At 44.6% G+C, this 11571-nt stretch overlaps 1 protein-coding gene across 1 annotated transcript; it reads right to left on the reverse strand.

The window, feature by feature from the left end:
- Window positions 1-5022: 5022 nt before the first annotated feature.
- On the reverse strand, window positions 5023-9361 carry prdm14 (PR domain containing 14). The gene is made up of 8 exons (XM_048977686.1): window positions 8776-9361; window positions 8528-8581; window positions 8267-8427; window positions 7603-7873; window positions 7237-7439; window positions 6366-6467; window positions 5822-6041; window positions 5023-5430 (listed from the first exon to the last, which is right to left on the reverse strand). The coding sequence occupies exons 1-8, from the start codon at window positions 9359-9361 to the stop codon at window positions 5267-5269; spliced, it is 1761 nt and encodes a 586-aa protein (XP_048833643.1). The 3' UTR covers window positions 5023-5266.
- Between the last annotated feature and the right edge of the window lie 2210 nt (window positions 9362-11571).

Below are 11571 nucleotides of genomic sequence, written 5' to 3' on the forward strand. Positions count from 1 at the left end.
ATTTGTCTGCATTTTACCAGGGATCCCTGTGGAAATAGCTGGTAAGCCTGCAACACCGATGGGATCCTCCCATTTTGGGGGTGGGGGGGTTCCGGCCCAGTGTATTTGCGGTGGCGGTGTTTTAAACATTAGGTCGACACAGTGCTTATCAGTCACGATCATTGTAATAGACAATGATGACCCATCGAACGGGGTACCCCCCCCCCCCCCCTTTTCGGGTGACGGTGACAGTGACAGCAACGGCCACGGAAAGCGAGCCCTTTAGTGTGGAGTTTATGATCCCACTCAGCAAATAGCCCAAAGGCTGGGCCAGTATAGGGTCCCGCGGCCGACTGACAGCCATTAGCCAGTCAATACAGGTAATAGATCAGGCCGCGGGCAGCGCTGGTGAAACAGGAACTGATAGGTAGCCACTTAGACAGAGTGCAGGAGTCAAGCGCTGTGGGGTGGGGGGGGGGGGCTTCCTGGGAGGTCCCAACCCCCCCCTCCCCCTCCCCGTGGGTCCCAGCCTCAGTCCCCACAAAGACCTCCATCTCATTCTTAAAATAATCTGGTCCACAAAGGCTTTGGCTCCAGAACCACTGGTCAGAACTCTTGGTCTATAGGAGCCGAAAGCCTGGAACCCAGGGCAGACGGCGCGAGGGGTTACTGCTGCCACCCGCAGGCCAGAGAGGGTGGTGCTTCGCAAAATTCCCAGCTGTTTAAAGTGCTGAAAATGCTGCAGCACCTGTGTCGAGGTGCCAGTTAAGCCCATCCGTGAAACGCGGGAGAGTGTCACTGGCTCGGGGTCGGGGGCCTTCTGGTCCAACTAAATGCTTTAGCCGGTGGTCCAGTTCAGATCCAGTCTGCAGACCCTGCATCAGTCCAGCATTTTGCTGTGTTGATTTCTCTGCTGTCAGAGACTGAGAGACACTGTCACTTGTTAATATAGTGAGTTTGAAAAGAATATATCCTCAGCAGCCGGTGGCAGGATTCAGGGTAGTCCTTGTGCTCTGATTAATTACCGCGGTGAGGGAGTTTAGCTGCTGACCAACTGGACGATAAAACCAGAAAAATACACCTTTTATTGACCATTAATAATCACATATTCAGAATGGGAGGATAAATAACGAATTTTCACAGGCTGAGGAGGGAGAGGTGGGTGACAGCTGTGTTTAAGTGCGAGATCAATGTCTATAAACGGCTGTTTAGGAGCGGGGGAGAGCGGGCTGAATCAGGCCCCATGCCGGGGGGTGCTAGGGTCCCGACTCGTAACGGCGCACAAGCACTCACAGTTTATACGTCATGATGTCAGCCGCTCAGTCTAATCCGGCGTGTTCTCCAAAGGTCCTCCGAGCTGCACAGAGCCATCCCATGGGGGCCTGAGGGTCCCAGAGGCGGGGGGAGGAGGGATTTCACATCGGGGGGGGGGGGGGTTACTTCAGCCCACGGCCTTGTTTAAGGATCACATATTTCCACCATTTGGAGTGTGCCAGGGTAATTAAATTGTCCACTGGAACCCAACCTCTGACCTCCAGACCCCCACCCCTCAAGAACACCCCCCCCCCCCACACACACACACACACTCTCATTTGTTATTGTGTGTAACCAGAGGAGGCAACGTCCTCTGTGAGGGGTCCGCTGAGGCCGGCCAGGGGGACGCGCCCCATTGGGGTCCCCTGGGGGCCACGCACACATTTAAATGAGCCCCTCTATGCGGATGGACTACCGCACTTCACATGCAAACACGGCGGGCCTTTGTGCTCAGGCCGTAAATGCCGGCGATGTTAAGCAGAAAGCAAGTCAGCTCGCTAAGCTGCCGTCTCACTGTGATTTACGCACTGCTGACCTCAAAGGGCTGGACGCTCCACTGCAAACGGACGGATGAGAAACAGTCATAGCCGAAGCGCAGCGGCCGCCTCCGATTTCATTTCAGAGGTTTGCAAAGTGAATCCAACACAATCACGTGATGCTGGATGACAGTCATACGTTCCGAGAAATACGTTAAGTGATTTTGCTGTCGTGAGAACATCATAGAGTGTCCTAACACAAGCCTAGATGGTATAGCCTCTGCTGCACACCCAGGCTATGCAGTGTAGCCTAAATAATGGCAAAAAGTAGAATACAGTAAATACATGAACCAGAAACAAAGTTGTTTATTATATTATAATTATTATAATATAAAGTATTATGTACTGTGTATAATACACTCTGACATGCCTGGCAGTGCTGTAGGTTTGTTTACACCAGTATCCCCACAAACCCCACAGTAATGTGTCGCGCATCCATGTCTGTGACGTCACCAGGCCACAGGAATTTCCGTTATAACCTCCTGGAACCACCGTCGAATGAGCGGCCTGCCGTTCACCGGAACATCGTTATGCAGCACATGCATGTTAATATAGAGGTAATATATGTAACAGTTAAAAGAGATTCGACATTTCATTTCATATATGACACTATGAGGATGTATGTTATGCATTAATAAGCGGGCTTGTCTTACAGCATCGATGTGAATCACAGGCGCTGTCCGTTGATTGTGTTGCCTGGAATTTGGCCCTAACACTGCCCTGTAGGTGTAAGGATGGTCCTCGTCTCGCTGTGCTGGCTGTCTGGTCCCGGAACGGGGTTTGCACACAGTCCACACATCCTCCAAAAGCTCCTGTCCCAGCAGGCAGTGGACGGCAGTGGAGCCAGTTGGGCTCAGGTGTCCCCTGTGTAAACCTGAGCCTCACTGCTCCTCAAGGATGTCCAGAATCCAGCTGAATCTTCTTCTCAGATCCTCCTGAATCTGCTGCTGCCTGATCTGATCTGTTTGTCTTTCATGTCTCTCTTTGCTGTGAGTCTCTCTCCCCCCCCCACCCCCACCCCCATTGACTTAAAGCATCACATAATTGCACTGACTGTTGGGGGGGGAGACTCCAGGAAGCACACTGGGAACATGTGTGGACATGATGGGACAGTGGAGGTGCAGCAGATGTGCTGGGGGGGGGGCAGACCAGCTCTCTGCTTTCAGGACACCTGATTATGATGCCCCATTGTGTGGCATGTGCTCTCATTTCCACTCTGTTGCCCCAAAGAATAGTAACGACGGACATGATGAACTGGGCCTGAAATTTATCATGGGTGGGGGGCGGCAGAGGGGCAGACCCACAATTGGCTAACTACTTCATAACCCTGGGTTTAAATTTTACAGTGAGCCTTTCTAAACGCCCCCCCCCCCCCACACTGTAAGCTCAGTCACCCATGCATACAATTTATAGAAGTCTTTCGGAGCAGGGGGGTTAAGAAAAAAGCTGTCCCCCCAGGCTCTGTGTGGGACCCCCTCAGCACCCTGAACTAGCAGTCACACACTACAACCAGGGCAGAAGGGGAGGGACAGGTGGGGGACGGAGGGGGGAGGGGGCACCACCCCCTATTCAATTATTTATCAGCAACATTCCACTCCAAAAACATTGAGTTTAGCCTCTTTAAAATCATTTGGTGACTGATAAAAGTCAGCCGATTGTGCTTAACAAAAGTGATAGCACTCATTCCACTGAAGCGCTCAGATAGCTGCAAAAGCAAGCAGAAGAAAGTATTAAAGATGTGCTTCAGATGAAGTCCTGAAGATGTGCTCGTGGGATGAGCAGAAAGTGGTCTGTTGTACCGCATTCAGGGTGGCAAAGACACACATCTCATGTAAGGTACAATTATACAGCTGTGATTTAACAGATGCAATACAAAATACATCGACAATTACAGCGCTGCTAGGAAACAGACCGCCAGTGGCTCTGCCCGAGTTTCTGCCTGTAAGGCACGTGCTGGACGTAGAAAATGCATGGAAGCAGATTAATTATTAATTATAGTGAGCCGAAGTAATTGCTTAGAAACAATGCATAGGTAAAATTCAAACTTGCCCGGCTGTCTTCCGCTCCTTCTCCAGAAATCATCCCAATCACCTCCCCACCCCTAATTATACGGATTGCTGAGCATTAGCTTCCGTGGACAAGCTGCCTTTTTCAGTCAGACATCGCATTTCGCCTTTTTGGCAAACATCTGGTTTACGAAGCGCGTCAAGGCAAGAAATGACAGGGATTGAGCTCTCGTCCCCTGGAAACCTGCCTTTAGGACAGACGTTAGACACCAAGGAGCGCTTTTCACTGCTATTACTATTTTGCTATTATTATTTCATTATTTATACACACACGGGCAAAGTGGGTGTCATTTGGCAGCCGAATGTTCTCTGTTCTGTATTTTTAAGTTATTACAACATGCTAAACTCATAGGGAATTCGATAATAAAACAAATTATATATATATATATATATATATATATATATATGTGTGTGTGTGTGTGTGTGTGTGTGTGTGTGTGTGTGTGTGTGATTCATTTAATTCGGTTTAGGGATCAATATTTTATTGTAATAGAAAAATTACAGTTACAGTTAGATGACCATGCCACTTCTAATTATTTCATAGACATATGTAATGTTCTTCCTGCATAACAATTCAAACTCACAGATAAATACGAGGACTGCCACGGCAATCTAAGAATTAAGTTTACATAGACGCCCACAAACAGGAAATCATTTCCGATATGGAAAGCAAAGGTAAAGGCAGTTTATCTAGCTTGGCGCCCGGGGATACTTCCTGATTTAATCGGGATTTGTTTATGGAGTTTTTTTTCTGACTTCGTTTTGACGAATTCAGAAGTTTTAAACCATTGGCTTAAATTATGCAAACCAGCAAATATAACGTAAATATAATGATAAAGACTAATCTGGATGACAGCTTCGCTATTAGCTAATTTTGTTTACAGCGCGATTAAATAAAAGAAAGACATGTAGACAGTCTAAGTTCTTATACACACCTGAAACCATACATTTCAAACAGAAATTGAATTATATTACAAACGAATATATTATCATTATCCTCTTTATACCAAACCGTGGCAACATTAAGTAAAAAATAACACTGGAATACACGTTTTATGATATGTATCTAATTATAAATGTTACAGTAGGATATACGGAGTTCTGTCGCATGTATAAACATTGAGGTTATTTTCGTTTTTTTCTGAAGTGTGAAATTCACATGGACATATTTATATATATAAAACGTGGTCCCAAACACTTATTACGAATAGAGTCAAGACAAATAAATAAATATATTTGGCAAAACAACAACCCATTGCATTGTCCACAAGGATGCTTACAATTAAATATATATTTAATCAAGCATAACGTTATTAAGACAGTGTTGCAGCGTCTTCAGAAGTCGTCGCACAGTCTTCAGTTGGGGCCGCGCTAGTTCCAGGGCCTGTGGTTCTGCGGCGCGGCGTAAGAGACGCTCTCTCCGGCGCGTATCTGTGTTCCCGGGCATTCACTGTTCATGGAGAATAAATCTTTGCCCCCCACTGTCAAATTCGCAGATATATTTGGGGGGATGATGGTTTCTATCAGTGGTCCCTCTGCAAATTCACAAAGTATTTTTTTCCTTCTTTATTGAGGGTTGTATAGAATAAAAGACTTCACGCCACATAGTATATGAGATCGCACCCACACTTCGTTGTTTCATTATCTAAAGCGTAAATTCGTTAGCGGACATGCGAGCAGCATTTAATAACAGATTTCTACAGACGACTCAGACACATGGGCACAATTGTGAATGGGAGTTAATTTTATAAAGACTGAACCCTAAGTTATCTAAAACATCTGCTACCATTGTATCCAAAGTTATTTCCTCTTACCTTGTACTAAACCACAAGCTCAAATGCTTTTTAAGTGCATAGAAATTTGTTTTCCCGTGAATGATTCATTATTTCTGAGCCGAGAGATAGATCTAACAATAAAAGTCCATACCTTTGTGAGTCTTCATGTGATACTTGAGTTCCTGTATTTCTTGAAAGGCGCTAGCGCAGATATCGCAGGAATAAGGCCGGTCTTTGGCGTGTGTCCGCCGGACGTGGCTGTCGTGCGCGGCGTGGGAGGCGAACGCCTTTCCGCAGTGCCTGCATTTGAAGGGTTTCTCGCCAGAATGCTGCCTAATGTGCGTCCGTAAGATGCTGGAGGCGGTGAATGCCTGGAAATCAGAGGACACAACTTAAATGACCAAATCTTTGCGAAGTTCGAAATATAGAAAATCCAAAAACAAACATGAATTTTTATTAGAAATGTTATAGGAAATTTTTCAGTGAATTAAGAAAGTACTTTTACCAAGAAAGGGAGAAAATCGGTAAGAGGACACACAACTTCTGTTCTTTTCAATGCCATAAATTTTGCGGGAAATCCCAGTTAACAGAAGGATGGCTGTACATCTGTCATTAATTAGCATGTAAGTGTCTCGCAGCAGCGTGTCTACGCCGAGCTCGCTGGGCAAAGGCACCGTGAAATGGAGGTGAATTACCTTGTTACAGTAGACGCATTTGTATGGCCGCTCCCCAGAATGGACGCGCATGTGTTTGTTAAGACTAGACGACTGCGAGAAACTTTTTCCGCATACAGAGCACTGCGAGGAAAAAGAGGATGATCAACTCTGCTTCATTGTACTGAAAATCTTAGTCATTACAAATGCCCCGCTTTCTTTAAGTGATTCATATACTGCGATCACGCAGTGATGTATCTGTACATTTTCAGTAGAAATTTCATTCAAAAATAAAATGAATTCTTTTTTCGGTAATTCGGTGTTTTATCTTGCGGGAACTGTTCTTTCAGCACCCCTCAGGATCCGACTGAAGCACACTGACGTGGGCTAAACATCGGCTACTGTGTTCACATGTTCAACAGGAAACACATGCAAAATACACATAAATACACACTTCACCATCAAAACATTGCAGAAAGGGATGCAGTCACTTCGTGGTGTTAGTGTCAGGGCGCAGTAACTTCGTGGTGTTAGTGTCAGGGCGCAGTAACTTCGTGGTGTTGGTGTCAGGCCGAAGTCACTTCGTGGTGTTAGTGTCAGGGCGCAGTAACTACGTGGTGTTAGTGTCAGGGCGCAGTAACTACGTGGTGTTAGTGTCAGGGATGCAGTCACTTCGTGGTGTTAGTGTCAGGGCGCAGTAACTTCGTGGTGTTAGTGTCAGGGCGCAGTAACTTCGTGGTGTTAGTGTCAGGGCGCAGTCACTTCGTGGTGTTAGTGTCAGGGCGCAGTAACTTCGTGGTGTTAGTGTCAGGGCGCAGTAACTTCGTGGTGTTAGTGTCAGGGCGCAGTCACTTCATGGTGTTAGTGTCAGGGATGCAGTCACTTCGTGGTGTTAAGGTTAAGACGCGGGCACCTTGTGGGGTCTGTGCTTCTCATGAACGTGAAGAATATGGATCCTGAGCCGGTCGCGCTTTTCAAACGACCTGTTGCAGAGGTGGCAGGGAAACTTCCGGTCCCCCTGATCCACGCAACGCGTGTACTTCAGGTGCTTGTCTCTGTAGTATTTGTAGGCGAAAACCTTCCCGCACCGCTCACACTTGAATCCCTCTCCAGAGTCTAAATAATAAAAAAAAAACAATAAGAAAAAGAACACAGTGTGTCACGAGACTACGGTTATAAAGGTACAATTACTTGGGAAGAAAGAGTTATATTAACTTATCATTTATTTGGTTTTTAAATAAGAATAATAATAAGAGACACCGTGATCCAAACAGCCGACCTTCCGTGGTCGGCTCGGCGTTTCCCTCCGCCATCACGGCCTTCAGCGTCAGCGGGATCCCGAGGAACTGCACGTAGGAATCTCCGTACCAGACGAGTAGCTCCTGCTTCGGGCTGATTTCCTTACAGGCCTCGTAGAAGATTTGCCCGTGGCTTTGGACCGCCAGCAGGTTCTGCTCCTCCGGAAAGCGAGCGCACTTCACAAGCGACATCCAGTTTCCCGAGGCCCCGCGGCCGTCCACGAAGTGGCTCAGGCGGCCGTTCTCGAAAATCTACGTGGAGAGAATAACCTGAATGTTGTGAAGTTTGTTCAGTTTCACCGACGAGCCAATGTTGTTTAATAAAATTGCAACGGTCTCTGGTGTTCTTAACCTACGTTTTTTTTTTCAGACAATGTAGGTTTAAATATAAGGTAATATTTAAATATAAATATAGTTTAAATATAGTTGCTAATCGAGATTTTAAGAGTTTACATAATAATAATAATAATAATAATATGTAAACTCTTAAAATCTCATTTAGCAACTATCCTTATTATATCCAACTATCCTGCGCCCTGACACTAAATGCGTTATTATTATTATTATTATTATTATTATTATTATTATTATTATTAGTTTATACTGTAAATGGAAAAACATCAAATTTAAGAGACTGTCTCCTACCTCCCACATCAATGTATTGTCGTCGTATATTTTGATCTCGCTGGTATTAACCAGTTTTCCTTGAAATGGTCCAAATCTCGTACCCTTCGGGATTACGCTTTGGCTGGCGAAAACTCCGCAATGGGGCACTCCTCCGTACTTTGTCTGGAGCACAGACAACCCTAAAAATTTTGTGGAAAATAAATAAAAAATCACATTCATATACTTTCCTTATTCTCAGATGTTAAATGAAGGAAACTTCCAAAAAGACATAAAAAATACCTTCAGGCAGCTCGAGAGCCTCCGTGTCCATGAGATGTATTTGATTATCAGAAGCTGTAAGAAAGTATGAGGGGTAAACACGCACATCCCGCAATTACGCTAAATACGCATCATTATACTCATCAGCAGAGGATAAATCTCTCTCTTACCGAGGTGCTCTTTCTCACCAGATTTATTGCAGAGCTTTAGTAAAGGGGGTTCAAGCAGAATTTACTATCATGTAAATAATAAGATAATGAGAAATTTACCGGTATTTCCCGGAAAGGCGATGCCAGACACGGCGTGGCCGCAGTTGTGCTCCCTGTTTTTGGAGTAGCCGTATAGCACCGTGAACAGGTCCTCTTCGCTGAAATTGAAAGTGCGCGTTTTCTCCTTCATTGGACTGCTGTTGTACAGGTAGACGAAACTTTCCTTGGGTGGGGTGGGCGCCTCGAAGTATGACTTGTCGCTGGAAGGGCTGCTGAACTCCGACGAGGATTTCGCCATATGCCCGGCAACACCTGCGTTGAGCTCCTCTATCCCGGAGAAGTGGACTGGGGGCTGTGGCGGCATCCTGCTTGGGTAGGATCCCCCCGCGGTGGTATATACCTGCTCCGGCTGGAGGGTGTGATTTAACAGGGACGGCAGACCATTGAAACTTAACGGCATGGTTGCCGGTGTGTCCGCGACCAGGCGTCCCAGGGACTTGAGGGGGCTGAAGATACTGCGGGCGTTTCTGAGCGCATCCACAGAAGCGGCCTGGAGCCCTGAAGCCTTACAGAAGCTGCCTTTCAGTGCGTCGAAGTGGCAGCTTTGGTCTCTCGGCGTGGGATTAACGGGAGTGAACAGCGACATAACGGCAGCGAGCGCTATGAAGGCAACTTGTGAATTCCCGTGTTCCCACCCAGTTTGATATCCAGTCTAAAACATCAGAGTAAACATCATTAGAACTAAAATTAAACAAAATGAAATGATTGATGATAGAAAATAGATAATTGCATACCTAGACCACGTAGCCTATTATTAATAAGAACGGCATGGACTGATTAAATATATTTTAAAACAAATTTCACTATAACAAACAATTACGCGAAAACAGAACGCGAATTAGGCTATAAATAAGTGAATATATGCCAAATTAAATAAATTATATGACTGGGTGTAAGGAAATAATGGAATTTCACCAATGGCTCTGCAGGCTGGACACAATTTGTGCAAATCGGATACTTAAGCCGTGCATTATAAAGTGACACCGCTGCGAGCTGCTGAAACCTTATTGTAAACTTGAATTTAAGTTAACAATGACAACAATGGGCTCAAAATGCCTTCCTGTCCCCTTGAAGAAGTAGCCGATGGACGGACCGCCCTACAAACAGCGGATAAAGCTTCTTTATATTCATATTAACAACAACAAAAAGTCCGTCTCCTCGCCGCTTTAATACACGTCCGCGCTGATTGAATATTAGAAATTTTGCAGATATAAAAAAAGCGTCAGTAAATGACACGCTCAATTCATACTTTGCAAATGTGTGAGTGCAGTCGTGCTGGCTCGTACGACTTTTAATATTTTAAGTGACAATGTTTTTTTTTCCTGCTACTTGACAAGAGCAAGATTATACCATGAGTGCTTGCTTAAGTAAGAGGCATATTTTCAGTATTAACCTCGGAGTCAATGGCATCCAATAACTGAAAGAAATCAGGGTCGTGACACTTAAATTAAAGAACATCGGGTCAGTGACAAAGGTCAGCCGTAATGAAGCCGTAACAACAGTTTCACAAAGCGTTAAGCCGCCAACAGAGGCAGTTAAATAGCTACGGAGACGGGCGCTGACGACCGATTTCTGTCAATTATAGACCTTTATGTGCGTATATATTTTTATACAAATAGTCGCATATATAAAACTATTTATTTAGGAAATATAGCATAATATCATATAATATTAAATTATATTATAACTGTGCTTTGCATATTACATTTACATATTAAAATTTAAAATGAATTTAAATGAATTTTCTTAGGAACAAGATGTGTAAGTAATCTTACCTTTAGCTCACACTGCAGTCCAACAAAGACTAAGTTTTCGGGTCGGCATATTTATTTCCAGAGCGGATCTGTCAGATATTAATTTCTGGAAATCTGAATTATGTGGGGAAGTAACTTCATAATTGCAAAAGAGACGTCGGACGGTCGCTGCGGGTTCGGCGTTTGGACCGAGCCTGTGTTTCTCTGGCTTCTGCAGGACAGGAACCAGATGGTGGTACAGAGGCGCTCTGTTCAGAGCCGGCACCGTGGACGATGGCCTTCTGCCTTCTTGACGGCCATTGGCCAGAGCTCAGCGCACCCCCAGCATCCCTGCAAACCCCCCGGGACGGTACTTTAGCACCTCATTATTACCAACCTGCTCTCCATTCGCCCCGCGGTTTTTTTTTTTTTTTTTTTTTTATACACGCGCTCAGCCAGGGTCCGAAAACTCCCTCGACGTGGTGCATCTCATAAAAACTTCACTGAAAAACATTTCCATTGCAAAGTCAAGCTGCTTGTAGCCAATGGTTAATTTCTAAGTACACAACACACACAGTTACAATGGCCCATTCGATTTTTATTTCGGAAAAAGAAAAATGTAGTGTTTCTACATATAAAGCCTCTAATTCAATTTGATCTTACTATCGAATATGGCTTATATAAAAATACTTCGGATCCAATCAGGCATGTCATAAGGAACAGTAAAGATTTGAAATAACTTTGTCTAAAATCGAATACAACGGATTATGGTAACTTTGAAACAGCCAAATACCTTTTACAGGTTTTATTTATTTCACCTCAATAGTTCACGATTGGAATTACACACCGTAAGATTTACCCATTAAACTTAATTTAACTGGCCATTCTCTGTTTGGGAATTAAGCACAACACATGCGTAATTCTACACCCAGAGAAAGAGGGACTGATTTGTTCCAAGAGTTTTCTTTCGGCAAGTTAAGAATTACAAAGATATTATATGATATTTTAGTACCTTTAACCATTCAATGAAAATTTCAAATAAAATTTAATTAACAATCTTATA

Source organism: Brienomyrus brachyistius, chromosome 15 (assembly GCF_023856365.1).
Source record: "Brienomyrus brachyistius isolate T26 chromosome 15, BBRACH_0.4, whole genome shotgun sequence".
NCBI lineage: Eukaryota > Metazoa > Chordata > Actinopteri > Osteoglossiformes > Mormyridae > Brienomyrus > Brienomyrus brachyistius.